This window comes from Thunnus maccoyii, chromosome 7, assembly GCF_910596095.1.
Source record: "Thunnus maccoyii chromosome 7, fThuMac1.1, whole genome shotgun sequence".
Classification (NCBI taxonomy): Eukaryota; Metazoa; Chordata; class Actinopteri; order Scombriformes; family Scombridae; genus Thunnus; species Thunnus maccoyii.
In genome coordinates, this window is record NC_056539.1 from 31,811,082 (window position 1) to 31,832,514 (window position 21,433).

The 21,433-nt window shown below is 38.4% G+C and overlaps 2 protein-coding genes across 2 annotated transcripts in view; both read left to right on the forward strand.

The window, feature by feature from the left end:
* The first annotated feature begins 403 nt into the window (after nt 1-403).
* trmt1l (tRNA methyltransferase 1-like) lies at nt 404-17,112 on the forward strand. The gene is made up of 16 exons (XM_042415877.1): nt 404-491; nt 2,110-2,214; nt 3,148-3,210; nt 4,147-4,260; nt 5,378-5,442; nt 6,236-6,392; nt 7,715-7,835; nt 7,953-8,032; nt 9,058-9,310; nt 10,339-10,551; nt 10,640-10,830; nt 13,051-13,117; nt 15,588-15,751; nt 15,844-15,909; nt 16,319-16,445; nt 16,928-17,112. The coding sequence occupies exons 1-16, from the start codon at nt 431-433 to the stop codon at nt 17,106-17,108; spliced, it is 2,028 nt and encodes a 675-aa protein (XP_042271811.1). The 5' UTR covers nt 404-430; the 3' UTR covers nt 17,109-17,112.
* Nucleotides 17,113-20,052: 2,940 nt separating this feature from the next.
* niban1a (niban apoptosis regulator 1a) overlaps nt 20,053-21,433 on the forward strand; it is a 36,411-nt gene continuing 35,030 nt past the window's right edge. The window contains exon 1 of the mRNA XM_042415872.1: nt 20,053-20,220. Coding sequence (XP_042271806.1) covers nt 20,166-20,220 — 55 coding nt within the window. The 5' untranslated portion in view covers nt 20,053-20,165. The remainder of the gene's footprint in view (nt 20,221-21,433) is intronic.

Genomic DNA, 21,433 nt, shown 5'->3' on the forward strand with positions numbered 1-21,433 from the left:
CCGAACAGGAATATCTGCGACTCGTAGATATTTAGGGGTTGTCTTCCTGGTCACCTCTTGCCTCTTGCCCGGTCTTCGGGCAAGAGGTGAACCTGGTGGAACTTATTATTATTATTATTATTATTATTATTATTATTATTATCATCATTATTGTTGTTGTTGTTGTTGTTGTTGTTTTAAAATAAAAAAAATGGTAAAAGGATTGTGCAAGAAGCTTTTTTACATTCAATAAAAAACAAAATATTACAGAGGAAAAATAAATTAAAATATAAATAAAGGGGTACAGATTAATATTGAAGACGTCAATTTTAAAATTTGTTTCGGTTTCTGTTGCTTTTTTTTTTTTTTTACCGTTTACGCTTTAAAACTGCGCACTTTACGTAATTTACGTACAGCAGAACATTTCCTGCGTATGTTGCTGTAGTTAGTAATGGCGGAGCTCAAAGAGGCAGACGCTGCTCAGCTTCACCAGGAGGACGTCGATATCAAACGTAAGTAAACTACACCCATTTGTCGTTTGCTCACTGATTTCAGGACCGTGAAGAAGACAATAAATCGTAGTTTGGGCATAATCAGCGCTGTGCTACGAATTCACGGAGAATTTGAGTTTATAACTGCTGAACTAAACGAGGGCCTCACCACGGAGCTCCGCCATAGGACCTAAATAGTCAACAACAACAGCGACAAAAGGGCTGAAGCTAATATTAGCCGAGCCGTTGTCGCCACCAGCTGCCTGCTATAGTATAGTTTTCTTTACAGGCTTTGTCAGAATGTAAAATAAGCGGTGTATTGTAGTTTTGGTTTACACGGTCTCTTCACGGAGCTGCACTACAGGACCGCAGAGCTGTCCGGTTATTAACGGTTTTATGTTCACGGAGCCGTTGGATCGATATCAAGTCTGGATTATAAACCGGGCAACTACCCAGGAGCCGCAGCAGCCTCAGATTTCCTCCAAATCATCTTAGTCCACACAGTGGTGGAAAGTAACTAAGTACATTTACTCAAGTACTGTACTTAAGTACCACGTTGAGCTACTTTACTTGAGTATTTCCATGTGATGCTACTTTATACTTCCACTCCACTACATTTCAGAGGGAAATATTGTACTTTCTACTCCACTACATTTATTTGACAGCTTTAGTTACTTTTCAGATGAAGATTTGACACAATGGATAATATAACAAGCTTTTAAAATACAACACATTGTTAAAGATGAAACCAGTGGTTTCCAACATTTTTGGCTTTTTGATGTCTTACAAAAAGCAGTGTGTAGTCGGGGTCACATTTCACATGTCTATGAGTTGTTAACAGCTCCACCAAATAGTGATTTTTCCCTACAAACTTCTCACATGCTTTCATTTCAATAAATGTTCAAATGATCCAATATTTCACCAAAAAATCAAAGATTAGAGAAAAAGTCTAAAAACTGAAAACAGATTTGTGTATCAGAACTTTGTTTTTTCTTCTTTCCTCTCCCATTAATCATCTCACGACCCCTCAGATTTATCTGGTGACCCTTTGGAGGAGCCCGACCCTTAGGTTGGGAACCACTGGACTAAACTAGCTAACTGTATATAAAGTAGTTGAAACTAGCTCCACCTCCAGCAGCTACAACAGTAACGTGCTGCTCTAACACTGATGCTTCACTATTAATAATCTAATGATGTCATATATAATAATATAACAGTCAGAGGGACCAAACCACTACTTTTACTGCAATACTTTAACTACATCAAGCTCATAATACTTATGTACTTTTACTGTAGTATGATTTTTATGCAGGACTTTTACTTGTAATGGAGTATTTTTACATTGCTGTATTAGTTATTTTACTTAAGTAAAGGATATGAGTACTTCTTCTAGCACTGGGTCTACATAATCTGATTAATCTCACCCTTAAATCCAATCTTAACTCTTAATCAATTAGGTGTTTGATAGATAGACAGACTTCAGTAACCTCAAAGGGAAATTAAAGTGTTACAGCAGCCAGTTGACATAATTCAAAATAGAAAAACAATGAGGTCAGTAAAAGAATCGTCTTTGTGTACTTCTGTATTTCAAGTTGCCCCTTTAGGGTGGAATAATGTTCTTACGTCTCTGTCTCTGCAGGCAGTGACGGTGGAGACGTTCCTTCAGCTGGTGATCAAGTTGCAGACCAGACGGTGAAGAATGAAGCTGCTGCAGACGTTGATACCAAACCCTCCACCACCACTGGTACATTTTTTCTTTTTTTTTTAAAGAATATATTTATTACATAACAGCTCAGACGTGACATTCCAAATAAAATGAGTAGGTAAGATTAAGAAATAAAAATAATGGGAATAATATCCTCCAACCCTCGACCAGCCTACAGCAGAGTATATGCTATTTGCAAATATATGAGCAAATAGCAAGGTTTTTCTCTGTAATATGGAAGATGACAGCGTGGGTTCAATATATTTTAGTTTGGGTCCCAAACTTTATAGAAAGCATCCACTGAGGAGTGAAGATGTATTCATTAAGGATAAACTCCATTATAAGATTGTGTCAGGACTTTTTCATCGGAGCAGCATCCTCGATCCTAAATAGCAAAATATTCTTCCTGGCGGCAAAAGTCAATAAATTGAATAGAAGTCTTGTGTTTAATATTTATAATATGACCATCTGGAAGACCAAGTAGGAGGCACGTAGCATCTAACGCTATTGGAGCAGCAAAAATAACACACAGTTCATCCATAATACCACACGAATAGCTTTGTAGCTTCACACACATGACCAGAAACTGTGAATGTAATCACCAGTCTGAGAGTTACAATTACAGCAGAGTGGAGACACATTAGCATTGTTTTTTTGAGCAGGTGATATATATATGTGTGTGGTGTATAATCCTAAACTGAGTAGATTTAGTTTGATTACAGATAAATATTTCCATAGCATGGATCCTGCCAGTCTGGGTCGTCAATAGTCGACTGGTAATTTAATAACAGCAGTTTGTGTTTTATATTGATCATTGGACATCAGTGATAAGTTTACTTTATTGAACTGTCAATTTCATGACAGGGTCGTGGACTAAAACTTAACATTTTCAACTTTTTTTTTTTTTTTTTGAAATAACTTGAAAAACGAATAAAATGACAAATATTTTTTGCTTTTCTTTGCTGCCAACAGAGAGACACATCTCCATCCAAACTAAACTGGAGGGCCTGGAGCTGCTGGTCGACCTCAATGGTGGTGAGTGGAAAATCAATCAATCAATCAGTCAAACTTTATTCATATAGCACCTTTCATACAAGTCGAATTCAACGCACAGGATGGTTAATATGGACGATGAGACTAATGCACATAAGATCAAGGTGATTTGTAAAATATAAATAAAATAAATAAATACATAAATAATAGGTTAGAAAGAAAAAAGATTGAATAAAATCTACTTTAAAAGAATGAATTTAATAAGATGACAGTAAATGGTGAGAGAAGTTAAAATAATGAAAGAAAATACAAACAATAAAAGTCAAATTTAAATTTTAAAACACTAGATTACAATAAAACTGTAAAAATAAATTACATAATAATAATAAAACTATAAAATTATGAGACACTACATGAAAGTCAGGATAAACAGATGGGTTTTTAGTCTACGTTTAAAAAAAGATATGAATATTTTCAGTTCCTCTCAGATCCTCTGGAAGGTAAAAAAATAGGCGTAATGGTTGAAAGCAGCAGCATCACTGAAGGGTTTCATTCTGCTTTTTATGCTAAAAACAGAAGAACCAGATGATCTGAGGGGCCAGCTGGTTCATAAATAAATAAAAAACCTTTCTGATAGATAGTCTGATGCAACACCATGTAGGTCTTATAAACTAATAAACTATCAACCAGTGTAAAAACTTGTAATAGCCTGCTAGTTATGAAAGTGCGCATTAGTCTCTCTGTGCTGCTTAATAATTGAAATATAATAAGAGGAAATGGGAATGAAAGGACATTTTGAGATTGATTGTGGTTTGGTTTTATTCTGTCATCAAACAACCAACATAAAAAGAGATGAACGTGCACTCAAACGAACCAAATAACCCAAACTTTAAATGGCTTAATGAACAAGCGAAGTGCTCACACGGCATAAAAGTTCTGTGTTTGTGTTTTTTTTGTGTGTGTGTTTTCACCCTCCAGCGGGGCGTAAGTCTTGTCCTCTGTGTCCTGAGGAGAAGTTTAAAGCCTGCTACAGCCACAAGCTCCGCCGACACCTGCAGAACCTCCACTGGAAGGTCTTCGTAGAGTTTGAAGGTAAGAAAGTGAAGCACAGGTGGAGGCTGCGTCCAAACACCTGGAAGACTGTTCCTGTCATATGAGACGACTAACTAGGGCTGCAACTACAATGATTATTCTCACTATCTGCTGATTATTTTCTCGATTAATTGTTTGATACATAGAAAGTTACAAAACAAGAAAAATTGCCATCATAAATTCCTAAAGGTGTCCAAAACCCAAATATATTCAATTTACTGTCCAACCAACCATTCATTTATTTACAGGTCCCTCTATTTTATACTAATTTCCTGGAGATTTTCAGTGTAGTATCCCGATATGTAATGGTTTTACAAATTTTAGCATATTAGATTCTTTCTTAAACACTCTATAATGAGTGCATTTCTCCTTTCATGCCAAATTACATAACCCTTTTTTAAAAATGAAGAATTTCTGGAAAACATTTGGAAAATTAAGAACTATATATGAATCCAAATTTGCACCAAAATGTTCTGAAAATTGACCATTTCCTACCTGCAAATTACGTAGAAATTTTATAAATTTTCGATTAATTGTTTGATATATAAAAAGTTACAAAACAATGAAAAATTCTGATCACAAATTCCTAAAAGTGTTCATATTGCTTGTTTTGTCCAAAACCCAAATATATTCAATTTACTGTCCAACCAACCATTCATTTATTTACAGGTCCCTCTATCTTATACTAGTTTCCTAGAGATTTTCAGTGTAATATCCCGATATGTAACAGTTTTACAAATCTTACCATGTTAGATTCTTTCTTAAACACTCTATAATTAGTGCATTTCTCCTTTTATGTCAAATTACATAACCCTTTTTAAAAATGAAGAATTTCTGGAAAAAATTTGGAAAATTAAGAACTATATATGAATCCAAATTTGCACCAAAATGTCCTGAAAATACCTGCAAATTATGTAGAAATTTTCCAGGGAACAAGTATAAAATCAAGGGACCTGTAAAATAAAGTGTTACCAAATACATGACACATGTCCACATACTTTTGGCCACATATGCCACATAATCAGGCTGTATCTGAAGACACTCATCAAATCTACATTCATACAGTTTAATTAGTATATTTACCTTCTTCTTCTTGTTGATCTTTGACCTTTAACAGGTCAGAGGATGTGCATCTGCCACCTGCCCTGCAGAAACCTGAAGCCCAGCCTCAGCGGAGATCAGGTGAGACATCAAACATACAGACAGTCTGCAGCTCATGTTACTGTCAGTTTGGAACAGCAGCTTCAGGCTGTAAAATGTCCTGAAAATTAACTGTTTAATACCTGCAGATTACTCAGAAAATTTCTAGGAAATAAGTATAAAATTAAAGGACCTAAATAAAGTGTTAATTACTCAGACTATGTTGAAACTCAAGTAAATATTCATGTATTATTGAAAAACCTCCCTGTAATTTTTAATCACAGTGAAAAACTTAATTCAGATTGTATCTCTCTAATTCAGCTTTAACTTTTATGTGCATATATTTCTTTTTATTGCTTTAATATATTTTCATATTATGTGTTCGTATTTTCTTTTATATTTGCCGATTTATCTTTATTGTTTCTTATACTTTATATTGTAATCAGGTCGTTCATGTAAGAGAGAGCTTGCTCTCAGTGGTCTAACCTGTCTAAATAAAGGTTTGAATGAATGAATTCATTATTTGGCAACTAATCGATCAATCATTGCAGCTCTAGTTACAAAAAAAATAATAATAAAAAATAATTCAATCAACTAGAAGATTACAACACTTCCTCTATTTTCTTCATGATTTCTACTAAATTAAATCATCCTAACCAGGAAACTTGCTAAGATATTACAGTTAAATTGCTTTAGGAAACTACAGGAATCTGTGTTCCTGCCGTGGAGAAGTACTGTAGCTGCAGTTCTTTAGTTTTTTTTCTCTTTCATGCCTAAACATAGTTTCCATCGTGATCTTTTTTTCTTTTCTTTTTTTTTATATGATCCCCTCCAGGCGTCAGGCAGACACGTGGCTCACTATCACTGTGTGGTGTGTTCGGTCACCATCGCCCGTAAGACCGACATGATCAGCCACCTGAAACGCCACGTCAACAAAGGAGAGACTGAGGCCAGCTACAGCGGGAGCTCAGATGTACCGTTTGAGGAGCCGGGTAATAAACACTGACATCTCAGCACACATGTGCTCCGGCAGCAAGAAGCTGGACGGTTCATTAAAGGGCTACTTCAGCTATTTAGTCAAATCCTACAGCTCACATAATCAGACTAGATGTTGTCTGGAACTAGAGCTGCAACAATTAGTTGATTGATTGATTAGTCGATCAACAGAAAATTATTTTAATAATGGAATAATTGTTGTTTTTAAAGGAAAAATACAATAAAAGTTGCTAGTTGCAACATCTTGAACGTGAGGATTTGAAGCTTTTCTGTCGTACATGATAGAAAACTGAATATCTTTGGGTTTTGGACTCTTCTGATCAGACAAAACAAGAAATTTGAACGTCACCATGAGCTCTACGAAATATTTTTTTTGACATTTTATGGAAAAAAATGATTAATCAAGAAAATAATCGGCAGATTAAGCAATAATGAAATTAATCTTTAGTTGCAGCCCTCTCTAAAACTTTGGTTACCTTAATTTATTGAATATTCATTTGTATAGGGACGTGTATATAGCATGAACTAATGGCACATACCACAGCATTTATAGCCTAAGATAGTTTGCGATGCACGTCCCTAGATGAGCCTTTTAAAACACATAAAACTCAACAGTAAAATACATATGGAACTGCACAAGACTCAACAAAACACACATTTAACTACAATTCTCAACAAAAAAGTACAGAATAGCACAAGAAGCAAACAGTGATACCATAAAAGTATCATAAAACCATAAGCACCATATCACTCATGACTACATGACTGATCCCTCTTTTAAAAACTGTTTCAATCTGAGTTTAAAATGATTCCACATGTTGATCCTTCGGAACAGAAAAAGCCGTCTGTCCGAGGGAGGATTTATTAAAAGGGCTTACAATTCCCAGCAGACGCACCTCGTGTTACCGAGCCAGAATACCTGAGAGGAACCACCGGGTCACCTGTTTTATGTCGAAGCTGCTATTAAAAAGCTTTTACTACATTCATGTGCTCCAGATCTCCTCATCCAGACCCTTCCTCAGTTCTGCCTCCGTCTGTTGAGGCACCAGTTTGAGCTCAAAGTTTGGCTAACGCGTAGACATCCCCACGCAACAACAATTCATTTCTTTATTTGGAAGGACAATACACATTAAACGCACAATATGTAATTTCAGCCGCTAGGGGTCTCTCGATCAAAACAATAACAAAAGACAGAGTGTGATGACGGTGTGAAGTAGCAAGGGATCATGGGAGTTGTTGTCTTCGTTGTTAAATAACCAGATTCACCGGTATAGTGACGATCCTTCGGTGTGCTTTAATATGTCTGATGTGTCAACAGCTCCGTCCGGTCAGGCGTACGAAATCATGAAAGAACTGGGAACCAACGTCCAGCTCCTCCCGAACCACACCACGCCGCAGAAGAGTGACACCTACTTCAACCGCAAGATGAAGATCAACAGGTCAGCAGCAGCAGCACTCATGTTCATGATGAAACAAGACATATTTCTGCTTAATGAATTTATCTTTAACACTGACTCAACATACATTGAGGGTTTTTTTGTGTGTGTGTGTTTCAGGCAGCTGGTGTTTTGTTCGCTGGCTGTTCTGGCTGAAGAGAGAAACCCGTTGGAGTGTCTGGATGCTTTTGGAGCCACAGGTGGGACAGTAAACATCTACTGTAATCCTGCAAACTGTTAATACATGTAAAGCTGCAACGATTAGTCAATTATTCAGTCGACAGAACATAAATTTGCAACTATTTTGAGAACCAAATAATCAGTCTTTTTTTTTTTTAAAGCTATATTCTTCTCAGATGTGAAGATTTGATGCTTTTTGTTGTCATGCATGATAGTAAACTAAATATTTTTGGGGTTTTGGACTGTTGGTTGAAGAAAACAAGACGTCTGAGGAGTCAGTTGGGCTGGGGGAAATTTTACAATTTTCTGACATTTTATGAACAATTAATGCACAATTAACTGGTAGATTAATCGATAATGAGAAGTTAGTTGCTGGAATTAGTAACTGTAATGCAATTACAGATCTTCAAATTAAAAATCCTTTACACTAAAGTAATCACATTATTGCCCGACACTGGTGACAAAGCAACATTATCATTCATCTTGAGTCGTGTTTCTGTCCACCAGGTGGATGTAAGTCCAATATTCACTCTCTTTTAGCTCTGTTTTTACTCTCTACCAACTCCTGAGGGAAATATCTGGCTCTTTAGCTGCTTAATGCTCCACTATGTTCACCAGCTAGTCTACAGCTAACTGTGTCTGTTTGCCATTTGGTGCTGAGCAGGTAGTGTACAGTGGCTTTTTACAGCTTTTTCTCTGAAAACAGCTGCCTGCTGTGGCCCAAAACGACTCAATGAGAGCACTTAGAGTGAACCAAAACAGTAAAGCTGCAGCTGGACAGATAAACAATTAGCTGAAACTCACTATAAAGCTCTCTAGCCGAGAGGAGCTGCAGAGTCACTGATTCTGAATTCTCTTTAACACATTACACATACATTGATATTATAAAGATATTAGTTGTAGCTGCTTAAAGCTTTGAAGAATCTAAGAATGAATGTCGTGTTCAGACAAATGTTTCTTTGTAGTGAAGATAAAGTTGTAGAAAGTCTAAACATTTAACGCTCTCAGACTCACACATTCCTTCTTCTTCTTCTCTGTCTCTCAGGGATTATGGGCCTCCAGTGGGCGAAGCACCTTCGTAACGCAGTCAAAGTGACCATAACGGATATCAGCGACACGTGCGTCAAAATGATCAAAGAGAACTGTCAGCTCAACCACATCCGAGTGGATGGAAGTTCACGAGGCCCCCGGGGGCCCGACGGGGCCGGCGGAGAAGTAGAGGGGGTACCCATCGCTACGGTGGAGGTCGCCAAGATGGACGCTAACGTCATCATGCATCTGCGGCCCTTTGACTACATGTGAGTGGGAAGATTTGATCAAGCTTATTATTCTGATTATTTAAAGTCCTATATCAATACTTTCTGACACTAGTTGGGTGAAGAAGAGTACATTACATTATAGTGATAATTTAGCCTTTAGTGTGTAATATTTGTTAAACTGCACCATCTAACTGAAAAATAGATACATTACAGTCTAGAAAAAAACACAAACATTCAAAATAGAATTAGAAAATAAAGAAAAACCTCACATTTATCATATTTTAAGGATATCTTGAAATTTTCTGTATTTTCTTTAAACAATATTCAGGCACCCAAATGAACATTAAACAGGTTTTTCTTGCTGTAATCATTCTATATTGGCCATGAAAAAAAATCCTTTTTTGATGAGCAACAAAATCCACAGTCTGTGTTTTGCGCAAAAATGTTTTTTTAATTTTTTTAATTTAATCTGAAGATAGTATGAGTCTTCAGCCATCTGAGTTAGACAAATAAAGTGAATTTCTTCCACAGTTACAGTCATTTTAATGCCAAATTTCCTCTTTTTGTTACCGTCCTTCAATTGCAGCTCAACAGAGAAACACAAAGGGGGATTTTTGTAACTAGAAAGACTGTAACGTTGAAAGATATCTACTTGATTTGACTCATTTGGACGCTAAACCTTCATGTTAGCTTCAGATAAACTTTTAAATACATTTCTTGTACAGAAGGAGGACTGTGGATTTTGTCCCCCATCACTTCCATTGTAAGGTCATTATGAAGGAATCTTCTAATGGTCAGTATGAACAGGAGGAATGATAACAGCAAGAAAAACAGCTTTAATGTTCATATAGGCTCCTGACTGTTGACTTAATAAATTGTGAACTCGTCCTTAAAAGTCAGACACAGTTGTTAGTGGCTTGTTTTCTGTTCTCGTGTCATTTTTTCACCCTATGGTCCCTTTTATTAAGGTGGATGCATGATGGGGTTTTTAAAACTTGCATAACAAAAAAACAAAAACATCGTAAATACTGTTTATGCTGTTAATTTAATCACTTTATCTCTTTCAGTCACTTGGATCCGTTTGGTACCGCCGTGAACTACCTGGACGCTGCCTTCAGGAACGTCCGGAACATGGGAATCATCTCTGTGACGTCTACAGACACGGGCTCACTCTACTCCAAGTCACCCAACGTCACCCTGCGTCACTACGGCTGCCACATTGTACGCACAGAGTACTACAGAGAGTTGGCCGCACGCATGGTGGTCGCCACCGTGGCCAGGTAGACGTATTTATTATGTCTGTTCTAAATGTGATACTTAAAACTGGAGAAAAAACCATCCTGACTCCTCGCTGTCTGTACTCTCCAGAGCGGCAGCCCGATGTAACAAAGGCATCGAGGTGCTGCTGGCGGTGGCGGTGGAGCATTTCGTCCTGGTGGTGGTGAGAGTCATCAGAGGTCCCACGCCGGCAGACGAGTCCACCAAGAAGTTACGGAAACTGGTTCACTGTCAGTGGTGCGAGGAGAGAGTCTTCCTCAAACTAGGAAACATGGTGGACGGTGAGTTCGACAAGAGCGGTGTCCGTTATAGAAACTTCACACCTGCACAGAGGAAGCACGCTCAATGTGATACTGCAGCATATTTTTTAAAAGGTTCTACATATGACATTCAGCCCCACTAGATGTCGCACTAACACCAGCATCTCAGACCAAAACAAATGTGTTTCCTTTACTCAGTAAAGTTCGAAAAAAAAAAAAAAAAGAAAGCACCATCTGAGCACAACAGCTCATTAAACTCAGATCAAACGGTCAAACTAGGCAGAGCTGATCAAACATGGATCAAGATTCTGTTACTGTGTGGCTTATTTTACGCCTCAAATGTTTGCAGAAACATATTTTACTGGACTGTTTAGCTGGAAGTTGAGAAAGTTTGTGAACCTGCCGCCATGTTGGAAATGGACACGGTGGACATGGAGGGACTCAGGCCCTGTTTACACTGGTATTAACATACGTCTCCACATGCGTCATGAGTGACCACTTGTGATCGGATCTCACTTCCCAGCTCTATATGCAAATAAACAAGGACATCATTTCCGTTTTCAAAGACCAAATTCGTTGGTTATTCGAGGGAAACCGGTTAGGGGAACAAGAAAAACAGGTAAAAACGGGAGGTGGGTTACGTTTTTAATTCACATGAAAAACAAAATAATTTGTTTATCCTGTTATCAGACAAGTCGAACAGTTTTGGACGGAGGGTCCTGTGTCTAGTCTGTCGGAAAATAGAGGATGTCAGTTGAGTAGGCGGTCCTTCAATGTGGCCCAGGACGCATTGAGTTTACACTGCTAAATGAATGTTGCCACATGCGGCCCAGACCACCTCCGAATGTGATCTGAGTGATCGGATCTCAATCCGTCCTCAATGCGTCTTGGGTGCGTTTACACCTGTATTTAGAGCTGTCCACTTGTGATCGGATCACCCAAGACGGATTTTAATACCAGGTGTAAACATGGCCTCACATGCACTAACATGCATGCGCATGTGGCTACCAAAACAAAGAGCAGAGAGGCTCGGATAACAACAGACGCAGAGGGAGTCATGACTTCATTCTCTGCTCAGGACGCTATTACTCCACTATATCATAGCAAATAGTTGTTTGCTGACATCTAGTGAGGCTGAATGTCGTTTATTGTACCTTAAAGTAGAAGAATGTGTGTTTTTACTGACGGTTTTTTATAGTATCAACTAAAAGGAGAAAGACATTCAGGAAGCTTCCATCATGAACAATCACTTCATTTTATATCAAAATCACAATTTGAGTACAATTTCTCTTTTTTTATTTAAACACAGTTTTTATTGTGTTTTTAACGATCGAAACTTAGAAAACTCTTCATGACAGGTCGTATAAAATATAACAGAAAGAAATATAAATTCATAAGAATGTCACACAATACAATTATACAATAAAAAGAGATTTTAAGCCAGACCAAAAAGAGAAAATGAAAGAGAGTAAATAACAATAACACTGAATAAGATAGATAAATAAAAAGGGTCTGTAACATTTGTCAATAAATGGTCTATCTGTATTCTCTTCCTATAATCAAGAGGAATTAATAAGAGTAAACTAGTAATTAGTAGTAAAGATTGTGGTGATTTATAAAAGGGGATCTACCCTCTTGTTTTTAATCTTAAGAGCCATGATTTCAATTTCTAACTTTTATTATTGACATCGGGCTTCATGCAAGAACATTTTTGTATTTTCTCCTAAATCTCTGAGGTTTGTTTGTATCCGAGTTGGACTCGTTCCTGAGATTCCATCATCATTAGCATCACAGACAGACGCCCCCCTAAAATGTCGACCTGCTCCGCTCGGCGAGTTTCATTCACAAAAATGTTCCCAGAAAAGAGTGAAAAGAAGAATTTTGCTGCTGTCAGAAACCAGCAGTGTCAGCAGTCGTATTAGAGGAGCTGAAACAATTTGTTTGTACGACTGGTTCCTGCATGTGTTTAAGCTATAAAAAAAAGTTTTATGTTTAGTCATCAACCGTTTTGGCTTCTCAGCTGACAAAAAAAAAATACAGTCAAAGGCAGAGTTTTGGCTTCTTAACTCTTCTTCTCAGCTGTAACTAACTAAGATTATTCAGTGAGCCAGCTGAACTACAAACGTCTAATCAGTTTCTCTTTGCCTGCCGTTCTGTAATGCTCCTCTTCTGCAGAGATGGAGAAAGCTGCAGTAACTGTGGAAAGTAAATTATGTTGTGATCCTTGTGTGTTTCCTCCAGACACGCTGCCCTGTAACTGTCATGGAAGTCTGCCTGGAAAGACGGCGGTGCAGCTGGGACCGTTATGGTAAACCTCTCAATGTCACCTGAAAACTCCTGAAACAGATGAAAAGTCTAAAAATAGAGAAGCAACTTTCATATTTTCAGACAATCACTGTCTACAATAAAATTAATAAATCACTGTCAGAAACATCTACTGTATAGTGCTGGAGAAATCAAAATCAATAATAATTAAAAAGTCCATCTTGCCTTCTTTTACAGGCTTTTGAGACAAAGTTAACAAACTTAAAGACGTCAGAATTAATTCCAGTATTTGAGCGTTTGTACACCAGAATATTTCAGGGCTTTGTTGAGACCTTTCAAGAAATATTAAATCATCATCTTCTTCTTCTTAACATCTGTTTTCCTCCTCAATAGCACAGCAGCTCTCAACTGTGCAACTAAAGAACTTGAGCATAAACTAGATGTAACATCTGATTTGAAGTTTGATAAGCGCGCATATGTTCTTAATTTTGACTTTGAGATATTTTTAAACTGTTTTTCTTCTAACTTCAGTAAAAAGCTAAAACTGTTAGGGCCGGTTAATATACTGATATCGTGATGTGAGACTAGATATCGTCTTAAATTTTGGACATCGTAATATTGTGATATGGCATAAGTTCCTTGTTTTAAAGGCTGCACTACAGTAAAGTGACTGTTCTAGCTTTTCTATTATTTCCCTTTATCCACATAGTCATTATACCCACATTACTGTAAATATGTTGTGAAAGCACCAATATATGATCTTTGATTTTGCCCATATCACTCAGCTGCAAGTTAACATCACAACACAAATGATTCCTGTAGATATAAAGCAGATCCACCTCCTCAAACAGTGAACAAATCTCTTTTTGTCACGTGTGATTTACTCTTTACATAAACAAGATGTATTTCAGTGTGGTTATGATCCGTGTGAACACATGTTAGTGTTTGAACATGAGCTGAAAAGTTCGGAAGTGAGGATGTAAACGTGCAAAATGTGCTGCAGATAAACAGAGTTTTGTTGCTTGTTTGTGTTTGAGTGAGAAAAGTATTGAGGACATTTGAAGGCTGTAGTCCAGAGGTCACTAACTGGCGGACCGCGGTCCGGACCCAGAAGCTGTCCCATACGGACCCGGCGTACAGCCAAGACAGAAGGTTATGATTTAAAACCTGACGGGGAGCTTCTATTTTAACTGGCACAGCTTTTGTAGTCTTTACGGTAGACGGTGAAGGTTGAGAAGATGAGATGTGAAACAGAAAAGGGGAAATTCTGAAGTTAAGCAATTTATTTGAACATTTTATTTATTTTCTCTTATTTTCAAATGCAGCCCTATTTTATTTAGTAGATGAGATTATTATTATTATTACATTAAACATATCGGTGGTCATACAGATATGTTCAGTTCTACGTTACGTTACAATAAATATTGTCAAAAAGTTTCTGAATTGTACTGAATTCATTTGATTTGACAGTCAGGTATTGATTACATGCAGATGTCGATACAACTACTAGGCTACTTAAATATATATCACACTAAATAGTTAAGACATTATGATATGCCGGACCTTTGCTTCAAGAAATTTTCTCTAACTGGACCTCTTTAAATTTTAGTTGAATACCCCTGCTGTAGTCACTGAACGTTTTCTGTGTGAAAACAATGGTTAGGGTTAGGGGGTTAGGGTTATGGTTAGGGCATTAGGGTTAGGGCTAGGGTTAGGGCATTAGGGTTATAGTTAGGGGGTTAGGGTTATGGTTAGGGCATTAGGGCTAGGGGGTTAGGGTTATGGTTAGGGGGTTAGGATTATGGTTAGGGCATTAGGGTTAGGGCTAGGGTTAGAGGGTTATGGTTAGGGCTAGGGTTAGGGCATTAGGGTTTGGGGGTTAGGGCTAGGGTTAGAGGGTTATGGTTAGGGGGTTAGGGTTATGGTTAGGGGGTTAGGGTTATGGATAGGGCATTAGGGTTAAGGTTATGGTTAGGGGGTTAGAGTTATGGTTAGGGCATTAGGGCTAGGGTTAGGGGGTTAGGATTATGGTTAGGACATTAGGGTTAGGGTTAGGGGTTTAGGGTTATAGTAAGGGGGTTGGGGTTAGAGTTATAGTTAGGGCATTAGGGTTAAGGGGTTAGAGGGTTATGGTTATGGTTAGGGGGTTAGGGTTATGGTTAGGGCATTAGGATTAGGGCTAGGGGGTTAGAGTTATGGTTAGGGCATTAGGGTTAGGGGGTTAGGGTTATGGTTAGGGAGTTAGGATTATAGTTAGGGCATTAGGGTTATGGTTAGGGGGTTAAGGGGTTAGGGTTAGGGTTATGGTTAGGGCATTAGGGTTAAGGGGTTAGAGGGTTATGGTTTGTGTCAGAGTTTGATCCATAATTGTTGCTGTTGTGTCGACTGTGTGAGTAGATTAAACGTGTGGACTCAGTGCAGGTAACCAATCATAAAAAACTGTAAAAGCTAGAGAATGATGATAATCCTCACATGTATAGTACAGTTACAGGTGTGTGTGTGTGTGTGTGCAGGGCCGGCCCTCTGTTTAACACAGGCTTCCTGAGGAGGATGCTGTCAGCGGCGGTGAAACACAGCATGGACGACATCCAGCCGCTCGTCAAATCTCTGATCTGTGAGTCTGAGTGCACGACCCTCAAGTCTTTAGTCCACGGACCGTCTGCTCTCACCAACCAGGGTAAAACCACAACCTCTCCCTCTCTGCTCTGATGTCTGTGTGACAAAATGACCAAAACCCATGTTGACAGAATGATGTGATGTTCTCTGCAGTGGAGTGCGGAGTCGTCATTAAGACTTTACAGAGCGGAGAGGAGTCGGGACCTGCTGATCAGTCTGGTGAGTCTCATAATTAACTGAGGTTTTGTCTTTGTAGTTCTACTTCTGTCCACTAGATGGCAGAGACTTGACATCGAAGTGAAAACCTAGATTTGATCTTTAACCTCTTAAACTCCTAATTTCACCATTAAATTTCTTCTTGAGTGTCTTTTAATCCAGAAAACACCCTCTTTTCCTACATTGTGTGACAGTTTCTCATATTATGTATTCAATATCTGCTTATTTTTCAATGGCTGCACCATCACATCAAATGGAAATATTCTGTTCATTTCATACACATTTCCCCAAAGTTCACTCTGACATTTTTGGTATCTTTGGAATTATTTGGATCTCCACCTGAATTGAAAGTAAAGTTTCGTGGGTTTGAACACAGTCTCTCTGTTAAGAGATAATTTCTTGTTCTCTACAGGAAAGAGGAAGAGCGGAGAGGAGTCGGGGAATGTCGTGAAGAAGCTGAAGCCTGATGCGTCTCTGGAACATCCGCCTTTCTACTACAGCATCCACCGCCACAGCATCCGAGGCATGAACATGCCCAAGTGAGTGACCTCTGACCTCTTTGCCTCTGGGTTTCCTCTGGGTGTGTAGCAGTTAGTGAACTGTTTTCCAGTACGGCCCAGTGCTGAAATGTGGCCGTTCATATAAAACTTGTTTTCATCCCAAATTTAAGAAATTCAAAACATGAATTATTAGACAAAATATCCTCACAGTTACACACAGATGTGATTTTAAAGGACAGGTTTTTGCAAGTCTGTCTTAAAACAACAATCAGGCGTCCAAATGGACATTAAAACCTGTTTTTCTTGCTTTAATTATTCCTCCTGTTCATGTGTTCAATGTAAGTGACAAAATCCCCAGTCCTCCTTCTGTGCAAACATGTATTTAAAAGTTTATCTGAAGCAAATATGAAGCTTCAGCGTCCAAATGAGTCAAATCAAGTCGGTATCTTTCAACGTTAGTGTTTTTAGTGCTGACTAAAGCGCTAAATCTCTATAATTTGACTTGATGTTTCTCTGTACAGGTTGAACAAATTCCTCCAGTACCTGACGGAGGCCGGCTTCAGGGTGAGTCGGACGCACTTCGACCCGACGGGGGTTCGGACCGACGCCACGCTGGTGCAGTTTAAATCTGTCCTCACCAAATACAGCGTCCCCAACGCCACCGCCACTCAGACGAGCGTGAGCACCGAGAAAACGGTGTGAGTGACGTAAAAAAAAATGAGCAGGACTGAGGTGGACTTGCGTCTCATTTTGACTCCGCCGCTGCCGTTTTCTATCAAGTTCTGACTACTGCACTGATATCTTAAATACCCACCGACTGCTTTCTGTTCAGACAAGCTTTTACTAGAACAAAGTAAAAAAAACTCTTAAATCAGAAACCAAAACTGATGAAGACTTTGACTAAAAAACCAAACTGATCCTGCAGCACAGATGAGCCCATTTTATCCTCTGTTCCTCTATTTATTTTATTTTAGATTGCTCTTGAAAATTTATATGGTACAAGTTTGCCATTTTTTTTCTTTTCTTTTTACTTGTATTTTTATGTCTTTCTTGTCTTATAAAACCATAATAAAATCTTTCTGCAAAGCCTGAATCTTGTGGATTTCTGAGGGATGTGATGTCAGAGGGTCACCAAACGAAAACTTAAAATAAAACTATTGTACAAGAGTGAACCATTTGATTTGTATTTTGCAGTCATTGCTTAATTTTTCAGTTCTGACACAAAGCTCTCGTGTGGACGAGCGTAACAGGGCTGCGTCCTCAGTGGCAAATCACTTTTGGGGGGTCAGGTCAGTGGTCCAAAGTGTAACAAGTGGTGCTGAAAGCTCTACTATATGTGGCCGAGACAAACTCTACTCAAGCCTTCTGACTATTTTATTGAATTCTAATTGGTGACAAATTGAATATAGTCATATGTCTTGCACCATTTGTGGGATCTGAACTGTCAAGAATGACTAAACAAACATCAGAAACACAGTGTGTGATGTAAGTGACAGCTGAAGAAACTATTTTGTGTGTGATAGACGTCCTGGAGATTGATGATATGTGGTCATACAAATAAGAGGAAGTTGTAGAGTTATAAAAAGAAAAGCCAGGAGAGACTCTGGGTTCCTTTTTCCTTACGGCTTTTTGAGAGATCTCTTTGAGACTCTCTTTAGTCTTTTTGCATTTTAACTTTTTGCTCAAGTTTTTGTGTTTTACTTTTTCCATCTTACCAAATAAAACTGGTTTGTATTTTTATACACTCCAACCAAAGTTCCTGACTTGTGCTCATCTCTGAGGTCTTCTGGTGTTCCTTTAAGTTAAGCAAAGACGCCTCCTTTGGGAACAGCTGACATTAGTTTTAAATTTAATTAGATTAAAAATTATGATGAAATTTGTTAAGGATAAACTTGTAGTGTTTATTGAATAACAGGAAGGCTCAGATTTAATGACTGAGGTTAACATGCTGCAGTGCATGAGATAAATGTATGATTTCAGAACAGAATTAGGATGAGAAATGTATTATTCAGGGTTTAATTGGCTAAACTGTTAGCTGCCCTTGACTGTCAGAGTGGGCCTCCTCCAGAGACGACCTGTTAAAAGGCTCTTGGAGGACTTTCAAACCTCCAACACTTATTTGCACCAATACACTTTGTTGTGATCCCGGTTGTTAGGATTCCTGACTAAATCGGCCCGTTGGTAGTGGTTCAATGACAGCTGGTGATTATAGGAGCCAGGCTGAATCTGGTTCCCTAAACAAGGCTCGGATGGTCTTGCGTGTAGATTTTGGGAACTACATTCAAGGTAGATGACAGCCGTCTGCCTTATTCACACCGGCTGGATGTATCGGTTATCTGTAACCATTTCAGTACAGCTTCTATTATTTTCCTCCAACAACTAGCTCAAATTTAAAGATTCAGCAGCAAAACTGAAAAAAGTGACGGCAAACTAAGTTTTACCTTTAAGGTCATTTTTTTGGTTTCAGTTTATTTTTTATTCATTTTCATTTCAATTTGTTTTGTTTGCTTTGTTCTTGGGAGATTTTGTTGAATTGTTATAATAGTTAGTTATAATAGTTCACCTGTACAGAGCTGCAGTGAGGAGTTGGACCACTGGAGGTCAGCAAAAACAAGACCTGCTGCAGCTTCTCCTTCAGACTGTTACACTTATTGTTTTATTAGAGCTGTAACGATTAGTCAATTAATCGATTAGTAGATTAACAGGAAATTAATCGACAACTATTTTGATAATCGTTTTAGTCATTTTTTCAAACAAAAATGCCCAAACCTGCCCTGCTCTCATGTGTCATATATTACAGTAAACTGAACGTCTCTGGGGTTTTGGACATTTTATTAAATCTCCTTGACTTGTGTGGAATTATGACTCACATTCGTCAATAAATTTCTGACGACTCAAAGTCTAAGATAAAATAAACAGCAGATGAATCAATAATGACAATAACCACTAATTGCAGCCCTAATTGTTATGATGACATCACTATGACATCACTCAGACTTCACCTCAAGTTTTTTTCTGTCTATATTATTGTTATAATTGTGCTTATATTTAAAACATTTGTAAAAAGTTATCTTATATGTGAAATTTCTATTACAAGTTTAGAGGGAAAAATCACTATTTGGTGGAGCTGTTAACAACTCATAGGCATGTGAAATGTGACCCCGACTACACACTGCTTTTTGTAAGACGTCAAAAAGCCAAAAAAGGTTGGAAACCACTGGTTTCATCTTTAACAATGTGTTGTATTTTAAAAGCTTGTTATATTATCCATTGTGTCAAATCTTCATCTGAAAAGTAACTAAAGCTGTCAAATAAATGTAGTGGAGTAGAAAGTACAATATTTCCCTCTGAAATGTAGAAAGTACCATCACATGGAAATACTTAAGTAAATGTACTTAGTTGCTTTCCATCCGTTTTCCATCTCACCTCAGATTATTATGGTTTTCTTTTTGTAGTCTATGAATTAATTGAATATAATCAAATCACTGCTGGATAACATAATTAGTCGGAGGGCAGCGGAGCATCGTGGCTGATTATCAGACGCCTTTGGGGATAAAAATGTGAGCTGTCGTGTGTCTGAGCGTCACTGAATGACACAGTGTTCAGAGGAAGAGGAGGAGGAGGAGGAGGAGGAGGAGGGCGTGTTCCTCCCTCCCTCCCTCCTTCCCTCCCTCCTTCACGGCTGCTGCAGATCGATGTGACGCTGTTTGTACCTGAGGACTGAACCCTACCTGTGGATCCTCTCCCGGCAGCAGCACCATGGGGATCTCCGCGTCCAGTCTGCTGGATGACACCACATCCAACTACATCAAAGGTAAAAATAAATAAATAAATAAAAACATGCGGATTGACGCGTTTGGAGCGACGCTGCGAGGACGTTTCATTTAACACCGAGGACACGTACAGCTGACTGTGTCTGTCGGTTTAAAAGAGGAAACTTTCACTTCTCTACCTTTCTGTTGTTGTGAAGCTTTAATCTGATAAATGCTGATGAGTAGAAATCGGTGAATCGACTGAAGACGCGCGCCTTCATGTCTTTACGCTTCAGGGGAATTAATGAATTTCAGCTTCTATCCTGGTTTAATCGGAATCTGTTTTTGTATTTCTGAGCTGCATTCTTGTTTTCACATGAAAAGATCTCTCAGCTGAGAGTTTCAGCCCTCAAAAAAAAAAAAAAAAAAATAACAAGCAGCACATTTCTTCTCCTCAACTTGCTCCCAGAGATCTGAATCTCTCAGTCTTTGCTGCTCTGTGGAAACCTGTCAGGCAGGTTTTCTTGTATCTTTCCACAATAATATTCTTCTACACTTACATTCACCTTCCTCCAGGCAGCTTGTCTGACAGATTACATACTGAGGCAGGGATTTAATTCTGGTTTTGCTGTTTCATTTTTTTTTTTTTTAACTTCAACTCAGTTATCTTTGGGAATGATCAGGTCACTCCAGCATTTCCAGTCCTACAAGTAAAGTGAGGAAGGGGGGGCGAGTCCTCTGAGTGCCACGACCTGTTTCCCCTTTTGTCTTTTGTCTCCCCTGCTGTTGCTGTTGCTGCTGCTGTTGCTGCTGCTGGGTGTGTCCACAGGTTGATATGTGGAGGACAAAAGATACGTCTGCTGTTTTTTTTCTGTGTGAATGAGATACAAAGGCAGGTGCAGACACTCACAGGTGTTCATGCAGAAGGATGCTGCTGCTGCTGCTGCTGGATTTGTGATATTAGTCTCAAATGTAGGTAAATAAGATGAATCAGGAGGTTGCTTGTGCTTCAACAAAACGTAAGAGCTGCAACGATTAATCGATTGGTTGCCTGCTATCGAATAATCGCCAACTATTTTGATTAATTCTTTTAAGTCAGTTTAAAGGAAAAAAAGTCATAATTCTCTGGTTCCAGCTTCTTAAACATTAATATGTTTCTTTATTCCTCTATGACAGTAAACTGAATATTTTGGGGTTGTGGACGTCATCTTTGGCTTTTGGAAACAATGATTGACATTTTTCACCATTTTCTGACATTTTATAGACCCGCAACTA

Coding starts and splice junctions, on each gene's coding strand:
- trmt1l (XM_042415877.1), top strand. CDS start 431: ATGGCGGAGCTCAAAGAGGCAGACGCTGCTCAGCTTCACCAGGAGGAC. Junction 7,836..7,952: donor CGCAAGATGAAGATCAACAG/GTCAGCAGCAGC, acceptor TGTGTGTTTCAG/GCAGCTGGTGTTTTGTTCGC. Junction 15,910..16,318: donor GGGACCTGCTGATCAGTCTG/GTGAGTCTCATA, acceptor TGTTCTCTACAG/GAAAGAGGAAGAGCGGAGAG.